At 44.9% G+C, this 19,066-nt stretch overlaps 2 protein-coding genes across 3 annotated transcripts in view; both read right to left on the minus strand.

The window, feature by feature from the left end:
- Positions 1–6,256, minus strand: part of LOC132832419 (butyrophilin subfamily 1 member A1-like) — a 54,061-nt gene extending 47,805 nt beyond the window's left edge. Inside the window, exons 1-3 of one of the 2 annotated variants that reach the window (XM_060850393.1) lie at positions 6,235–6,256; positions 6,037–6,063; positions 5,653–5,679 (exon numbers count right to left, since the gene is read on the minus strand). The gene's annotated coding sequence lies outside the window, so the exon portion shown is untranslated. Of the gene's footprint in view, positions 1–5,652; positions 5,680–5,992; positions 6,065–6,234 lie in introns of those variants that run through there. The other variant, XM_060850392.1, reaches the window with a different exon arrangement.
- Positions 468–18,105, minus strand: LOC132832958 (butyrophilin subfamily 1 member A1-like). Its single transcript, XM_060851205.1, has 6 exons — positions 17,772–18,105; positions 9,199–9,483; positions 8,280–8,399; positions 6,235–6,261; positions 5,653–5,679; positions 468–1,187 (listed from the first exon to the last, which is right to left on the minus strand). Exons 1-6 carry the CDS (start codon positions 18,088–18,090, stop codon positions 637–639), a joined length of 1,329 nt encoding a protein of 442 aa, XP_060707188.1. The 5' UTR covers positions 18,091–18,105; the 3' UTR covers positions 468–636.
- Between the last annotated feature and the right edge of the window lie 961 nt (positions 18,106–19,066).

Consider the following 19,066-nt stretch of genomic DNA (forward strand, 5'->3'; position numbering starts at 1 on the left):
TCTCTGACATTTTTATTTTATTAAACAAACCCAATTAACAAAACAAGTGCAACACTCAGTGGTCCTGGCAGCATGAGAACGAGCTCCCTGTTTGATCCAAATCGAAGAGTCGACTATCACAGCAGCAGTTCATCGCCCAGCTCCCCCTCCCCTCCTCCCGGAAGGAAATCTGAGACTTCTCGATGATAACAGTTGGATTCCCCTGCCCCATGAAGATGAGAATTTGGGAGATTTGTCGGACAGCTGCTCCTGCAGGAATAACACTCACTTCTGGATTTATAGTGAACGGGACAATCGTTTCTCCACACGTTGTTCTCTCTCCGCCTTGCAGGGAAATGATTTGGTGTTCCCCCTGGAAAGACTCCCCTGAGCCCAGTCTGAGACCCACTGACTGATTCATCTCCAACACCGTCATGTAGCGCCACCTCCCGCCTGTGGAGCAACATTACAGACAGGAAGGGGTCCCCGGGTTCCTGCAGCTCACAGCTCATTCTACCCAGTCAGTCCCTCTCTACAATTGAGCTTCTATTTGTTTCTTCTCTCCCCCTCCTTCTCTCCCCCAGACTGAGACCGACCCCCATCAGTTTACAGCTGGCAGGAGGCAGGGGGACGGGGTGAAATTATGGGATGGATCTGTCAGTGCCCTTTAATCCCGCAGATTGTCAGCGGGGCGGAGTTTTTCCCGCCGTCATTCCCTCCCGGATGGAAGATGGGAAAGATCCTCTCAGTGAAAGTGTGGGTGAAAGTGTGGAGATGGGACATGGTGTCCGCATTGTAAAATGACACCTGTCCATCCTCATAGTCCAGGAAAACCCCGATCTTCCGGGGATTCACACTCGGGGAGAGGGGGGTCCGTGAGGGGGAGGTGGCGGCAAAATAACCACGTCTGAGATCCAGCTCCGCAATCCAGAATCCAGTCTCCGGGCTCGGGATGGTCCTCACTTTCCTCTCCACAGACTCTCGGGCCATACCCAGATACCACCAGGTCTTCTCCCCCACCTCCACCTCCCAGTAATGTCTCCCTGATGTGAATCCCTCTGATCCCAGGACACAGGAACAGGAATCAAATCTCTCCGGGGAGTTAGGGAGCGGCTGCCTTTTGTCTCCGAGTCTCACACTGGTCCGGTCCTCAGACAGGATGAGCTGGGGGTGCGCTGTGTTCGGATTCAGAGTCAGAGAGGCTGGAGCTGGGGGCGAGGTCAAGTAACACCGTCAGAGAGAGGGAGGGAGAGCGAGGGGAGAACAAAGGGAAGCGAAAGGAGGGTGAAGGAGGCGGGGTCACTGAGGAGCAGCGGCCCAATACAGACCGTGGCGGGAGTGACCCGGTCTGGGAGCGGGAGCAGCCAATGGTCAGACCATGTGAAGGTTCTCCTGTCTGTGGTCTGCTGCGGGAAAGATTTTGGAGGGGGACTGTGATGTTTGCTTCTTGTGTATAAATGGAACTTTTCCCTATTCTGTCATTTAGGAATGCACCTAAGGTAGTGTTGTAAGCGGCAAATTATAAATGTTTCAGTGTCAAAACAGAGATCGCTGGAAAAGTTCAGCAGGTCTGGCAGCATCTGTGGAGGGAAATCAGCGTTAACATTTCGGGTGGAGAGACCCTTCCTCAGAATTCACTCTATCCGAAATGTTACCCTGTTTTCCTTGAATTGAGTACCCAGCTTTACTATATACTCAAATGAGTACATCGAAAAGTTTGAAGTAACATTTCGGGTGGAGAGACCCTTCCTCAGAATTCACTCTATCCGAAATGTTACTTCAAACTTTTCGATGTACTCATTTGAGTATACAGTAAAGCTGGGTACTCAATTCAAGGAAAACAGGGAGGGAGAGGAAAGGGACAAGAGTGGGGAGTGAGGTAGGAGATCAGGAAGTGGAGGGAGAGGGAAGTGTGGAGAGTATCAGAAAAAGTGGGGTGCTTCAAATAGGAAGGAAGTGCAGGAAGGAGTTTGGGGGGGGGGGGGTGGGCAGTGTCCTAGTGATATTGTCACCCGATTATTAATCCAGCAACCCAGAATAATGTTCTGGACACCTGGGTTCAAATCCTGCCATGGCAGATGGTGGACTTTGAATTCAATAAAAAAAATCTGGAATTACGAATTAACTGATGACCATGAAACCATTATCAATTGTCCGAAAAACCCATCTGGTACACCGATTTCCCTTTAGGGAAGGAAATCTGCCATCCTTAGCTGGTACGACCGACATATGACTCCAGAACCACAGGACTGTGGTTGACTCTCAACTGCTCTGTGGGATAGCTGAGCAAGCCACTCAGTTTTATCAATCGCTAGAAAGTCCCAACAAAGAAAGGAAACTGGACAGACCACCTGGCCTCAACTTTGAAACTGGAAAAGACAACAGCAAAAATACAAACAGCCCTGTCGACCATGCAAAGTTCTCCTTACCAATATCTGGGGGCTAATGCTGAAATTTGGAGAACTGTTTCACAGACTAGTCAAACAACAGCATGACATAGTCATTCTTACGGAATCATACCTTACAGATAACACCCCAGACACCACCACTACCATCCGTGGATATGTTCTGTACCACTGGGAGTCCAGAGGGAGTTGTCCTGGGAGTCCTTGACAGCGACTCTGGACCTCATGAAGTCAGGTGCAACATGGGCAAGGAATCTTCTTCCTTGTTACTATGTACCACCCTCCTTTGACTGATGAATCAGTACTCCTCCATGTTGAACAACACTTGGAGAAGCCTGAGGGTGCAAGGGTGCAAAATGGACTCTGTGTGGGGATTTCAATGTACATTACCAAGAGTGATTTGGCAGCAGTATTACTGATCAAGCTGGTTGGGTCCTAAACGATATAACTGCAAAACTGGGTCTGCGGCAGATAGTGAAGGAAATATACTTGACCTCATCCTAGGCCAAACTGAAGACTGCAGATGCTGGAGATCAGAGTGGTGCTGGAAAAGCACAGCAGGTCAGGCAGCATCCGAGGAGCAGGAAAATTAGTGTTTCCTCAGATGCTACTTGGCCTCATCCTTACTAATCTGCTGGCTGCAGAAACATCAGTCCATGACAGTATAAGTGAAAGTGACCACCATACTGTACTTGTGGAGAAGAAACCCCGCCTTCACATTGAGAATAACCTCCATCATGTTGTGTGGCACTATCACTGTGTTAAATGAGACAGATTTGAACTGATCTAGCAGCACAAGACTGGGCGCGCATAAGGCGCTGCGGGCCATCAACAACAGCAGATCTGTACTGCAGAACTGTACTCTAGCACAATCTGCAACCTCAAGGCCCGGCATATCCCCCCATTCAACCATTACCATCAAGCCAGGGCATCAACTCTTGTTCAATGCAGTGTGCAGAGGGCATGCCAGGAACAGCATCAGACAGACCGAAAAATGAATGTCAACCTGGTGAAGCGACCATACAGGACTATTTGCATGTCAAATAGCATACACAGAAAGTGATAGGTAGAGCTAATTAATCCCACAACCAATGGTTCAGGTCTAAGGTCTGCAATGCTTCCACATCCAGTCGTGAATGGTGGTGGACAATGAAACAACTCACTGGAGGAGGAGGCTTCACAAATATCCCCATCCTCAATGATAGGGAAGGCCAGAATATCAGTGCAAAAGATAAGGCTGATGCATTCACAAAAATCTTCAGTCAGAGGTGCCGAGTGGATGATCCATCTCAGGCTCCTCCAGTGGTCTCCAGCTACCAATCTCCAGACAATTTGATTCATTCCACATGATATCAAGGAACGGCTGGATGCACTTGATATTGCATACACATATACTCACACATGTACCTTCTCACAGACTTATACCCCTTTACACTCACACTCACACTCACACATATGCACACACTCTCTCACAGACAGACATAAACACCACAACCTCCCTCCCACACACACACACACACACATATAATTTTGTGGGGTGAATTTGTACTTGGAGAATTACATTTTACTTTGCTCAAAAACTGCATGAATCCATCTAAGATTCTGTAAATGTATTTTTTAGAATAGTAAAACTCTAACTATTGAGGCACAGACAGTCACACAGACGAGCTCACACCTTCAATACATTATCTTGGCTGGTAGTAACTGTTAAAGTAAAAAATGAGGTCTGCAGATGCTGGAGATCACAGCTACAAATATGTTGCTGGTCAAAGCACAGCAGGCCAGGCAGCATCTCAGGAACAGAGAATTCGACGTTTCGAGCATAAGCCCTTCATCAGGGCTTATGCTCGAAACGTCGAATTCTCTGTTCCTGAGATGCTGCCTGGCCTGCTGTGCTTTGACCAGTAACTGTTAAAGTTCACTTGAGAATGTAACTTTTAAAAAACTTCTGTGATTTACATATGAAAGAAGTGAAACTAACAGGGTCATTCTAACAGACGAGAGACTGAACAAACAAATAATCAAGGTATTTTTCAATGAATAATTTCAGTTACATCACACTGTAAACTTCTGCTATAAATTCTGTGTCTTACAATCGTGTACTCTACAACCACCCAATGAAGGTGCGGAGCTCCGAAAGCTATTGCTTCCAATTAAACTTGTTGGACTATAACATGGAGTTGTGTGATTTTAATTTTGTACACCCCAGTCCAACACCGACATCTCCAAATCGCAACTCACTACCACCTTCTCAAGGACAAATAGGGATGGGCTATCAATTCTGGCCATCCAGTGACGCCCAAGTCCCACAAATTAATTATAAAATGAGGGGGGTAAATATTCCCTGTTGCATTTTCATTGTATTTCCCAGGCCTACCAGGATCTGGTCTGAGAATAAAGATTGACAGCTCTTGCTGCATCTCCATATCAAAGATGGCCGAACCAATTAGCAACTTCCTCTCATGCTTTATAAAATGGGGTCTCTTTTTATCCATCTGCAGTGATTCATTTTATATTAATTCACAGGATGAGGGTGTCACTGGCCAGTCCAGCATTTATTGCCTGTCCCTCATTGCCCAGAGGGCAGTTCAGAGTCAGCAGCATTGCTGAGAGTCTGTAGGCCACACACAGGGTAGGAATTGTAGTTTCTTCCTTCAAGGGCATCAGTGGACCAGCTGGCATTTTCATGACAATTGACATCAGTTTCATGGTCATCATTAGACTCTTAGTTCCAGACTTTTAATTGAATCCAAATGCAACCATCCACCATGGTGGGATGTGAACCCAGGTCCCTAGATCATTACTTGGTTCTCTAGATTAGTTGTCTGGACATTGCTTCTCCATGTTGCTGAACCCAAAGCCCAGAGAAGGTGAATTCCAATTCGACCAGTGCAGTTTGAGAATTGGAGAAATAGTTTGAAGGAAAATTAGTGAAATAAAGACATGACATCAGCAAAAGTGACCGGAGACTGTCAAATTGTCTTAAACCCTGAGAAGGTCATGTGGTACAGTGAGTAACCTTACTGCCTCTGGGCCAGAAACTTCAGGTTCAAGTTCCACTTCCAAACTTGTATCTGTAGTGTTTCTGTCATAACATGGCCAAATGGATTGATCAATCATCTTGTAAATCCTTCTGATAAGCCAATGGCAGGGGGTGGGGTGGGGGAGGTTCTTGGTCAGCCAGAACAGGGTGATGAAGATAGACAGCCTGCCCATGCACTACTACACAGATACAAACACACAGAGTCTGCTGCACCCAGCATTTTACCTGCATAGCTCCGTATCCTGTTCCACTCTGCAAAGATAACAGAAAAGGAGGAAAAAGATTAATCATCTGCAACACTCTCAAACAGGACAACGGTCAAAGTACATCATGATTTACAGTTAAATAAGGACCTGGAGGGTTCACCGCAGTGGGGAGTGACCGGCTATCGCTTGACAATGTGCAAAGATACACACACACACACACACACACACACACACACACACACACACACACACACCCCTTTAGATTGAGTAAAGGTAGAGATTAACATATCATTAATTTTCATATTTTCTTGTTCTATTTGGCCAACATTATCATGGGCAAACATCAGAAGTATACATACTGATCGGTGAAGTTCCTTTCATTATGTTCACAGACAGAACATACCTGACTGGACCAGAGGCCTCCATTGCTCTAAAAGGAAACAGAGAATTGGAATGATCTGAATAAATCCCACTCAACAGACTTCACTTCATTAACAAATTTTACTTTCATACCAGAGTTTTCTAAAATGAAGATACTGGTACTGAATATGAGGTGAAAGTCCAATCCCCGAGTGTGGAAGTTTTGGGAATAATCTCTTACCTAACTTCTGCTGAAGGTTCACAATTTCTGAAAAGAAAAACGGACAAGGGTGAAATTTGTCATATGTAGAGCAAGGTAATTCAAGTCTTACATTAATTAAACAGAAATATCACTGAAAAACTGAACATTACTTGATTGGAATTTTTTTTTGAAGGTGAATATATTTTACAAAGTAATTTGTTTTTTAAAAAAATCCATTATGAAGGGAATAGACAAGATAAAAACAGGGAGGTTGTTTCCACTGGCGGGTGAAACACAAACTAGGAGGCATAATCTCATAATAAAGAGGAGTGGATTTAGGATTAAGTTGAGAATGAACTTCTTTTCCCAAAGGGTTGTGAATTTGTGCAATTCTCTTCCCAGTAAAGCAGTTGAGGCTGTCTCAGTGATTGTTTTTAAAGCAAAGATAAATAGATTTTGAACAGTAAATGAAGTAAAGGTTATGATGAATGGGCGAGTAAGTGGAGCTGCGTCCAAGAAAAAGATCAGCCATGGTCTTCTTCTCTCAAGTGGCTAGATGGGCCTATCTGCTCCTATTTCCTGCACTGTTATGTCCTTACTAATCTAGTGTGGCATTGCTCACCTGTCAGATAATATACTACATATACATTATACATCAGCAACTTATATTTATAGAATGGCTGAAAATGTGTTGCTGGTTAAAGCGCAGCAGGTCAGGCAGCATCCAAGGAACAGGAAATTTGACGTTTCGGGCTAAAGCCTCCTGATGAAGGGCTTTAGCCCGAAACGTTGAATTTCCTGTTCCTTGGATGCTGCCTGACCTGCTGTGCTTTAACCAGCAACACATTTTCAGCTCTGATCTCCAGCAACTGCAGACCTCACTTTTTACTCCTATATTTATAGAATGCCTGTTTTTCTGTTAAAAATCTCAAAATCATTCATACACACGTTATGATTAAAATATGACAAAACTATACAGTGAGATGTTAGGTCAGGTGATCAAAGCTTTTTCAGAGGTAGGTTTTTAAGGAGTGTCTTTAAGGGAGAAAGTGAGATGGGGGTGGGGGGGGGTATGGGTTGGAATTGAGTCACCTGACACTGCACCTCCAAATGAAGGAGCAAACATAATTGGGGTGTGCTAGAGGACAGAATTAGAGGAGCACAGATAATTTGCAGGGTTGAAGGGCTGGAGGAGTTACAGAGCAGTGAAGGTAAGGACATGAAGGGATTGGAGAACTGGGTGAGAAATTAGGAAATAAAACATTGTAAGGTCAGCAAGCAGGAGAGTGGGACTTGGGATGAGTGAAGACACAGGCAGCAGAGGGTCAGGTGGCCTCAAGTTTACAGGTTAGAATGTGGGACACCAGTCAGAGAGTGTTGAACTAGAGAAAACTGTGCTGTAAGGAACACATTGTTCCTCTGCTCTAGTGAGGTTGTAATTCCCCACAACAGAATGTCAGAAGGTTAGAAATAATCAGAAGATACGGAAATATGGCAGATGTAATATTATTTGACTATTTGTAGAATTGTGAAGAGTATTGACTGTGAAAGCAATTTGTTCATAAACACTTGTCCCGATAAAAAAGAAGTTGTGTGTTTCACTCAGTTACAGGCCGGAAGAGGAGTGTATGTTAATCTGAAGGTTATCTAGGGAGAAACTGACTATTTCAATTTACGTACAATATTGACAGTCTCCTACTACTTCAGATTCTCAATCCCAACTCACTGGCTGTTCTGAAATTCATCTTTCCCATTCACAACTCTGATGGGGAGAAAGTTCTCACTCAACAGATTTTAAATCTTCTGAATTCTTCACGTCTTCAATCCAAAATAGAGAAAAAATATTAGAGCCTTCAGGTGGGATAGTGCTGGGAAGAAAATCCATTGTGATCAGACTGACAGCTCACACCAACTATAGAAATGCGAACCTTTCTTATTGTTAACACATGAAAACCTTCAACCTATCCAGTGATATTCTTCTTTAGCAAATAATTATTTAATTTCTTTTCAAAAAGATTTTTGGACCCTTTCGACAGCGGTTAGTTTTTGCAAAAAGTTCTCAGGGTTTGAGCCGAGTTTGTCACCTTGAACCTTATTCTGTAATCTCCGATGGTACCACACTGTGAGAGCGACTGCTGCAACAGTCAGAGCAAACAGGATCCAGAACGCTATCAGCCATCCGGAAACATTGGGGAAGAAGGAATCTGTATCGAGAGAGAGAGAGGACAGGAGGAAAGGGAGAGAAATGAAAGGAAAGGGAGAAGGTGGTGAGAAAGAGATAAATGGGAGAAATGGCAAAATTGAAGAGGAAAGGGTGGGGGTAAAGGTAGGGGGAGAGTGGAGAAGGGACAAAGAGTTGGAGAGAGACGGGGAGAATGGGGATACAAAGGGAGAGAGAGGCGGTGGAGAAGTGGGAAAAGAGAGAGTGAGAAAGCGAACCATTCAGCTGTTTGAATTAATACAAACACATTGTTAGACCCTGTACTCAACTTCAATCACCCCTCTTTCTCTATTAGCTTCTTTTCCCCCATTACCCATTTCCCTCTTCCAACCTCCGTTCCGCTATCTCTGTCTCCCTCCAACACCCACTCTCTGTCCATTACCTCACTGCCTTTTCGCAAACTCAAATATTCCCACTCACCCCCCCCACCGTTCCATCACACTTACTCCTTCCGCCCAATTTGCATTGCATCCTCTCTTTCTCCCTCCATCACACCCTCTCCTTCTCCCTCGATCACTCTCTCCTACTCCCTCCATCACACCCTCTCACTCTCCCTCAATCTCCATCACTCCCTCTCTCCTGGTAAAATGCCTTTTGTTGCCACAAGGGGCAAGCTGTAGCCGTGAGAGACTGACCTTTGCCACTTGTCTCTGACCAGGGCCACGAGGCGCCTTTTCAATCACAGCATTTCCTCAGGATTTTATATTTCTCTATCATCTGATCCAAGTCCTTTCCCCCAGCCCACTGAGTATCTGGGAAAGTCTCCTCCCACCATGACAGACCTGCGATCTGGATGTGAGCCTCCTGTGTCTCCTTCAGGATCACATTGTTAATGACACATCTGTACTTGTTGGGGGACTGCTTGGGGATCTCGATGGAGCTGCTGACAGTGAACAGCCCCTGAGGGTCTGACTGGTACTTGGTTTGCTGCTGGGCCGTCACGTTCCCACCATCTCCGTCTACCCACAGAATGGTCGGCTGTGGGTACCATCCATCGGATCTGCAGCCCAGTCTGATGCCATTGCCCGTTTGGCCCTCCATCTCGATCCTTGGCTGGTGGCCTGTACCTGCAATCACAGAGACATCATGAAGGGGAGTAGGCCGCAAAGCCTGTCATGGCCTCCCTACACCACTCGGTCAGATTGCAGCTGACCTGTACTTTCATAATCCCTTCATGCAGGGTAACCAGAGTTCGATTAGAATCTGTCAGGGCAAGTTGGTGGGGGAGGGCAGAGGAAACCTCACTCGGAGAGATGAGAGAGAAACAGGCCAGACAGGAAATACCCACAGGTCAAATTAGTCACCAGGTTAGGTTCTACCAACTGGAATTATTTCTGGGCCTTCAAACTGGCTGCACATAAAAACATTTTGTTTTAAAAAGGCACATTATAAAGTTCATAAGCACTGCAAAAACCTTCAACTAACTGGAAAGTTTTGCTTTCATTTAAAAAAAAAGGAGGTCCTGCTGTTAAGGCAGAGATGAACAAACATGTTTGCTCCAACATGACAAATTAGTCTGTGGAATCTATTCCCCAGAATCAAAAAACTACAAGAATATTCTGTGTCCAGTTCTGGAATCCACATTCGAGTATGGATGTGATTTCTCTGGAGAGGGCTCAGGAGAGGTTTTTTTTGCCTGGTCTGGAGAGTTATGTTTGTGAAGAGAGATTGGATAGACTGTGGACAAGAACAGAAACTGCTGGAACAACTCAGATGTACAGCATGGAAACAGACCCTTCGGTCCAACCCGTCCATGCTGACCAGATATCCCAACCCAATCTAGTCCTACCTGCCAGCACCCGGTCCATATCCCTCCAAACTCGTCCTATTTATATACCCATCCAAATGCCTCTTAACTGTTGCAATTGTACCAGCCTCCACCACATCCTCTGGCAGCTCATTCCATACACGTACTACCCTCTGCGTGAAAAAGTTGCCTCTTAGGTCTTTTTTATATCTTTCCCCTCTCACCCTAAACCTCTGCCCTCTACTTCTGGACTCCCCGACCCCAGGGAAAAGACTTTGCCTATTTATCATACCCATGCCCCTCATAATTTTGTAAACCTCTATAATGTCACCCCTCAGCCTCCGACGCTCCAGGGAAAACAGCCCCAGCTGGGCACCATCTGTGGAAGAAAGGAGTATTACTCATTGACGTCCAGTGACTCTTCATCAGAAGTTCAAAAGAAACATTATTTATGCGGAAGACAATGTTCAGTTTGGGGGAAGGAGTGGAAATGGGGAGATTGGAGGGGTGCAAATTGCTGGAGATGGAGCCCAGAGACAGGCAGACAGAGAGATGAAAGTAGTGGGTAAACAAGGAGATTACGGATGGCAGGCCAGGACAGAATAGAAGCTGAATAAGTGATAATAGGGGCAAAGAGAAGGAGAAAGTGTGTGAGCTGTATGATAGCAATCCAACTAGTTTGATAACAGATCTTAGAGTATGTGGGAATAGGTGACTGTGCTAAAACCAACCCCTGTCAGTACAGGACCTGGTGTGGTATAGGTAAAAACACTGAAAGATGGAATCAGACTCTAAAGTTATTGAACGTGATGTTGAGCCCTAAAGGCTGCAGTGTCCCAAAGCTGAAAATGAGCTACTGTTCTTCAAGCTTGCACTGGAGGCTCACTGGAACACTGCAGCAGGCCTGAGACAGAGATATTGGCCAGGCATGTGGAAATGGCAACTGGAAGCTCAAGGTCATTCTTGCAAATAGAATATTGATGTTTTGCAATGTGGTCACCCACTTTGTCTTTTGATTTCCTAATTTAGAAGGGACTGCACTGTGAACAGCAAATACCAGATTGAGTGAAGGGCAGGTAAATCATTGCTTCAGCTGGAAGATATTTCAGGGGGCCTGGATCCAGAGGAAGGAGAAGGTATATGGGCAGGTTTTACATATTCTCTGATTCCTTGGGAAGGTGCCATGAGAGTGTGGGGAGATTTGGGAGTGGACGAAAAGTGGGCCAGAGTCTCCTGGAGGGATTGGCCCTTGCAGAGCTTTCAATTTCCACCCTACCGTCACGTTCACCTGGTCCATCCCTGACTCCCCCATTCCCTTCTCAAATTCCATTTTGGGGAATAGGATGGCTACGAACAAACTCACCATCTCCCATAGTGACCATGTCTACACATCCTCTCACCCTGCCTCTCGTAAAGACTCCATCCCATTGCCGCAGTTTCTCCACCTCCATTACATCTGTTCTGATGATACCACCTTCCACATGGTGCTGCCTCCAAAATGTCCACCCTTTTCCTCAATCAAGGATTCCCCACTACTTGGGGTTGCAGGGCCCTTCGCCATGTTTAACCTATCTCCTGTTCTTCACCCATACCCCTTTTCTCTTCCCTCCCACAATGACAGTGTCACTGTACTCCTCATTTACCACTTGACCAGCTTATGCATCGAAACAATCTTTAGCTGCCATTTCCACCATATCCAGCAGGATTCTATCACCAGACACATATTCCCTTCTCCTACCTTGTCAGCTTTCCACATGGACCATTCCCTCCGCCACACACTGGTCTACTCCTCCTTCACTTCCAACACCCTCTCAGACCCCAAACACTTTTCCATGCAATTGCAGAAGGTTTAACACCAGCCTGTTCACCTCCCCCTCCTCACTATCCAGTGTGCCAGACATACCTTTCTGGTAAAGCAGTAATTTACCTGCACCACTCCATCTAATCTGCTGTATTTGCTGTTCACAATGTGGTCTCCTCTACATTAGGGAGATGTAAAGCAAACTGGGCAACCACTTTGCAAAACACCTATTTTCTGTCCACAAAAATGACACTAAGCTTCTAGTTGCCTGCCTCTTCAACACACCACTGCATTCTTTAGCCAACATTTCTGTTGCAAGTTCAGCATAGTCTTCCAGACAGCATCAGCACAAACTCAAAGAACAGCATCTCATTCACCATTTGGGAACACTGCAGCCTCTGGGACTCAAGGTCAAGTTCAATAAATTTGATCATTTCATTTTTTTTAAACTCACTCACACCAGGTCTGTCCTGATATGTGTTGCTTTAAGCAGTCACCCATGCTCACGGAATTCTAGAACCCACTGTCAACACACATGCATTGCATTCAGTACAGCTCACCTATTTCCCCACTTATCACTCTTATTATCACTTCTTCTTCTGTCCTGAATTTCTATCCACAGCCTCCTTATTGACATACACCTTTCATCTCTCTCTCTCTTTCTCATGGACTCCATCTCCACCTATCCACTCATTTCTCCCCGCACCCTTCTCCAAACTTCAGTTTCAGCATACTTACCACATGTTCCTAATTGCTAACTGCTCTAATCAAGAGTCACTGGACTCGAAAGGGTAACACTGCTTTCTTCTCATTGGAGACACCAGATCTGCTGAGATTCTCCAGGAATTTCTGCTTTTGTTTCAGGTCACCAGCGTCTGCAGTTCTTTATTTATAATTGATTAGACTAGAGTTAGTTTCATCAAAGCAGAGGAGACTGGGGAGCTGATTGAGATGTCACACATTATGAGGGGCATAGGTTGGTTACATTCTCTTGGTAGAGGGATCAATGACCAGGGGACATAGATTTAAGGTAAGGGACCGGAGGTGTCCAGGGAATGTCCAGAAAAATGATTTCATGCAGAGCGAGATGGGAATCTCTTCTGGGGTAGAAGGGACCTGTACAAGAAGGATAGATTGCACCTGAATTGGAAGGGAACTAATATACTTTACACGAGCTGCTCGGGAAGATTTAAACTAGTAAGGTGAGGGGGTGGAACCCAGGGAAACAGTGAGGAAAGTGATCAATCTGAGGCTAGTGCAGTTGGGAAAGGGAGCAAGTCAAACAGGGCAAGAAGGAACAAAGTAGAGAAGAAGGTACGACTGTTAAATGTAATGGCATTTGCTTCAATGCAAGAGGCCTAACAGGGAAGGCAGATGAACTCAGAGCATGGTGAGGAACATGGGTTTGGGATGTCATAGCAATTACAGAAACATGGCTCACAATGGACAGGACTGGCAGCTTAATGTTCCAGGATACAAATGCAATAGGAACGATAGAAAGGGAGGCAAGAGAGGAAGGGGAGTGACATTTTTGATATGGGATAGCATTATTGCTAATTTAAGGAAGATATTACTGGGAATGCATCCAGGCAAGTTATTCGGGTGGAACTGAGAAATAAGAAAGGAATGATCACCTTATTGGGATTGTATTATTGACCACTAATAGTTAGTGGGAAATTGAGATATAGATTTGTAAGGAGATTTCAGTTATCTGTAGGAATAATAGGGTGGTTATGGTAGGAGATTTAAACTTTCCAAACACTGGGACTGCCATAGTGTTAAGGGTTGAGGTGGAGAGGAATTTGTTAGGTGTGGACAACAAAATTTTCTGATTCAGTATGTGAATGTTCTGACTCGGGAAGGAGCAAAACTTGCCCTACTCTTGGAAAGTAAGGGAGGGCAGGTGACTGAGGTGTCAGTGGGAGGAGCACTTTAGGCCAGAGACCATAATTCTATTAGTTTTAGAATAGTGATGGAAAAGGATAGATCAGATCTAAAAGTTGAAATTCTAAATTGGAGAAAGGCCAATTTTGACGGCATTAGGCAAGAACTTTTGAAAGCTGATTGGGGACAGATGTTCTCAGGTAAAGGGATGGCTGGAAAATGGGAATCCTTCAGAAATGAGATAACGAGAATCCAGAGAAAGTATATTCCTGGTAGAGTGAAAGTAAAGGCTGATAGGGAAAAGTAGGGAATGCTGGATGATGAAAGACATTGAGAGTTTGGTTAAGAAATAGAAGGAGGCATAGGACGGTATAGACAAGATAGATTGAGTGATTCCTTAGAGAGTATAAAGATAGTGTTAAGGGCTTAGATGGAGAAGAATTTGTTAAGTGCATACAAGACAATTTTCTGATTCAGTATGCGGATGTACCTACAAGAGAAGGTGCAAACCTTGACCTACTCTTGGGAAATAAGGCAGGACAGATGACTGAGCTATCAGTGGGGGAGTACTTTGGGGCCAGAGACCGCAATTTTATTAGATTTAAAATAGTGTTGGAAAAGGGTAGACCAGATCTAAAAGTTGAAGTTCTAAATTGGGGAAAGGCCAATTTTGACGGTATTAGGCAAGAACTTTTGAAAGCTGATTGGGGGCAGATGTTTACAGGTAAAGGGACAGCTGGAAAATGGGAAGCCTTCAGAAATGAGATAATGAGAATCCAGAGAAAGTATATTCCTGTTAGGGTGAAAGGAAAGGCTGGTAGGTATAGGGAATGCAAGATGACTAAAGAAATTGAGGGTCTGGTTAAGAAAAAGAAGGTAGCATATGTAAGGTATAGACAGGATAGATGAATGAATCCTTAGAAGAGGAAATAGGAAGTAGGAGTATACTTATAAGGGAAATCAGGAGGTCAAAAAGGGGACATGAGATAGCTTTGGCAAATAGAATTAAGGAGAATCCAAAGAGCTTTTACAAATACATTAGGACAAAGGGTAACAAGGGAGAAACTAGGGCCCCTCAAAGATCAGCAAGGTGGCCTTTGTGTGGAGCTGCAGAAAATGGGGAGATACGAAATTAGTATTTTGCATCAGTATTTAATGTGGAAGAGGATATGGAAGATATAGAGTGTAGGGAAATGATGGTGACATCTTGCAAAATGTCTATATTACGGAGGAGGATGTGCTGGATGTCTTGAAATGGGTAAAGGTGGATAAATCCCCAGGTCCTGATCAGGTGTTGTGGGAAACTAGAGAAGTGATTCCTGGACCTCTTGCTGAAATATTTGTATCATCGATAATCACAGGTGAGGTGCTGGAAGACTTGGTTGGCTAATGTGGTGCCACTGTTTAAAAAGGGTGGTAAGGACAAGCCAGGGAACTATAGACCAGTGATCCTCATGTCGGTGGTGTGCAAGTTGCTGGAGGAAATCCTGAGGGACAGGATTTACATGTATTTGGAAAGGCAAGGACTGATTCGGGATAGTCAACATGGCTTTGTGCGTGGGAAATCATGTCTCACAAACTTGATAGAATTTTTTGAGGAAGTAACAAAGAGGATTGATGACAGCAGAGTGGTAGATGTGATCTATATGGACTTCAATAAGGCATTTGACAAGGTTCCCCATGGGAGACTGATTAGCAAGGTTAGATCTCACAGAATACAGGGAGAACTCACAATTTAGATACGGAACTGGCTCAAAGGTAGAAGACAGAGGGTGGTGGTGGAGGATTGTTTTTCAGATGGGAGGCCTATGACCAGTGCAGTACCAAAGGATCGGTGCTTGGTCCTCTACTTTTTGTCATTTACTAAAATGATTAGGATGTAGGAAGTTTGCTGATGACATCAATATTGGATAGCGAAGAGGGTTACCACAGATTACAACAGTATCTTGATCAGATGGGCCAATGTGCAGAGAAGTGGCAGATGGAGTTTAATTCAGATAAATGCGAGGTGCTGCATTTTGGGAAAGCAAATCTTAGCAGTACTTATGCACTTAATGGTAAGGTCCTAGGGAGTGTTGCTGAACAAAGAGACCTTGGAGTGCTCATAGCTCATTGAAATGGAGTCGCAGGTAGCTTGGATAGTGAAGAAGGCATTTGGTATGCTTTCCTTTATTGGTCAGAGTATTGAGTACAGGAGTTAGGAAGTCATGTTGCGGCTGTATAGGACATTGGTTAGGCCACTGTTGGAATATTGTGTACAATTCTGGTCTCCTTCCTATCGGAAAGATATTGTGTAACTTGAAAGGGTTCAGAAAAGATGTACAAGGATGTTGCCAGGATTGGAGGATCTGAGCTACAGGGAGAGTCTGAACAGTCTGGGGCTATTTTCCTGGGGCATCAGAGACTGAGGGGTGACCTTATAGAGGTTTATATAATTATGAAGGGCATGGATAGGCAAAGTCTTTTCCCTGGGGTGGGGGAGTCCAGAAGTAGAGGTTATAGGTTTAGGGTGAGAGGGGAAAGATATAAAACAGACCTAACAGGCAACTTTTCAAACAGAGGGTGGTATGTGTATGGAATGAGTTGCCAGAGGATGTGGTGGAGGCTGGTACAATTGCAACATTTTAGATGCATTTGGATGGGTGTATGAATGGGAAGGGTTTGGAGGGATATGGGCTGGGTGCTGGCAGGTGGGACTAGATTGGGTTGGGATATCTGGTCGGAATGGACAAGTTGGACCGAAGGTTCTGTTTCCATGTTATATGTCTCTGTGACTCGATGACTCAATGTATGTTTGCAATACGAAAGCAAAGTGCCAAATGCAGGAAAATAGGATTAGAATAGTTACCTGCTTGTTATTGAATGGGGCAGATGGGGCAAAGGCCCTTTATGCAAAGCCAGCCTCGATGACTACATTCCAGCAGATGAATTGTGGGAAACAAAGAACTTAATGCAGAGAAGAGCTGGAGAGGTCCATTCAATCCCAGATGCCTGTCCCATTACTCAATGTGATCATTGTTAATTCTCCACCTCAACTCCAAATTCCCACTCTTTCCACATGTTCTTTATATTACCTCAGCTTCCAAAAATATATCTCTTTCTTAAATATACTCAATGTCTGGCCATCCCTGGCTGAGGATGAAAAGACATGCCCCAAGCGTGGGTGCACGGGATTGATCGCTGGTCAAGTGGATTGCTCTGTGAGCATTGAATGGACTGTTCTGTCCTTTCTAGGGATTAGAAGTGTGAGAGGTGAAAGCATTCTGGTAGGATTTGAGAGGAACAGGAGCAGGTAATTCAGCCCCTCAAGCCTATTACAGCATTCTGTGAGATCATGGCTGATCCGTGGCCTCACTCACTGCCTTTGGCCAATATCCCTCAATCCATCAAAAAGTTAGTCTATCACAGATTAAAAATAGGGTCTACATGGAGAGTTTGTTTCTCGTGCTGACTGAGCTAAAACATCTTCTACTCCAGGGCTCTGGAAATACTCAGTATGTGAACACTCACCTCAGAAATCTTTTCATTCCTGGTATTCAGGGATGTGGGGAGAGGACCTTGAATGTGGAAGTAAAATTCAAATCAGCCATAATAGTGAAATAAAATTAAAATATTGAACTGTGGGGCAGCCTGGAGGGACCGAATGGTCTTTTCTCACTTCAGTGGAATGAGACAGTGAGGCAAAGGTTCCCAACACTCTGAGTGAAGAACTAACCCCCTGTCTCAGTGCTAAGTGACCATCCCCTTATCCTGAAACTGCGTCCCCATGTTCTAGATACCTCCGTCAGCAGAAACAGCCTCTCAGGGTCTATCCTGTCAGGATCTATTTGCATTCTGCTGGGTTCTGAGTCAATGTTTATCCTTCACCTCAATAACCTGTCCCTGAGGAGGTCAGCTAGTGTGTTTACAAAATGGTCACTGACCTGTCACATCTAGCGTGAGTTTGAACTCATTGTGTTTGATTCCAGAAGCAACGAAGCACTTGTACTGTCCCCTGTCAGAGACTCGGACATCCTTCAGCCTGAGAGAGATATTCCCCTTTGCCACTTCATCGAGAAACAGTTCAGTTCGGCCTCTGTAGGCCAAGTGCTGGGATGCCAAGTCGTCTGCTCCTTCGGTGTACAAGTGGACAGGTGAGCTATAGCCATAGACCATGTTGATCCAGCGGACCTCCATATTCTTTGGGACTTTGGTCATGACCAAGACACAGTCCAGGACCACACTGCCCCCGACAACCCCCATGATGGGGGATGATGGTCCCGTCACCTCTAAATCTCCCGCTGTTTCTGTAGGAGTCACTAGAGAGAGAATCAAATTGATTGGTCATTACTCAGGCTACTACAGCTGTATATTAATGTTTGTAATAGAGAAAGAGGGAGAGGCCGGGGGACAGAGAATGATTGAGGGAGAAACAGGAGCACCGAAGGATGGAGATGGAGAGGGAGGGATTAACAGAGATAATGACAGATAGGACGGGCAGGGAGGGATACATACAGAAATGGGGAACAGAGGGACATGAAAATTCAGAGAGTCATAGAGTTGTACAGCACTGAAACAGACCCTTTGGTCCAACTTGTCCATGCCGACCAGGTATCCTAAATTCATCTGAACCCATCTGTCAGCACTTGGCCCACATCCTTCTAATCCCTTCATATTCATATGCCCATCCAGATGCCTTTTAAATGCTGTAATTGTACTAGCCTCCATCACTTCCTCTGGCAGCTCATTCCATAATAGCCCTGCCTTTTGCATGAAATAGTTGCCCTTCAGGTAAATTTTAAATCTTTATCCTCTCACCCTAAGCCTATGCCCTTGAGTTCTGGACTTCCCCGACGCAGGGAAAAGACATTGTCTATTGCCCCTCATGACTTTATAAACCTTTATAAAGTCACCCCTCAGCCTCTGATGCTCCAGGGTCTGAAGCCTGCAGCCTCTCCCTATAGCTCAAACCCTCCAACATTGGCAACATCCTTGTAAACTTTTTCTGAACCCTTCCAAGTTTCATAACATCCTTCCTACAGGAGGGAGACCAGACTTTCACACAATATGCCAAAAGTGGCCGAACCAATGTATAGTTCCAACGTGAACAACCAACTACCTACACTCGATGCTTTGACCAGTAAAGAGGGACAAAGAGTGAGTGGGAGAGAGGGACAGAAAAAAGTGAAGAATAGAGAAACACAGGGAGGAAAAACAGACAAAAACTAAATTATTTTGC

This window comes from Hemiscyllium ocellatum, chromosome 35, assembly GCF_020745735.1.
Source record: "Hemiscyllium ocellatum isolate sHemOce1 chromosome 35, sHemOce1.pat.X.cur, whole genome shotgun sequence".
In the NCBI taxonomy this organism is placed as follows: Eukaryota; Metazoa; Chordata; class Chondrichthyes; order Orectolobiformes; family Hemiscylliidae; genus Hemiscyllium; species Hemiscyllium ocellatum.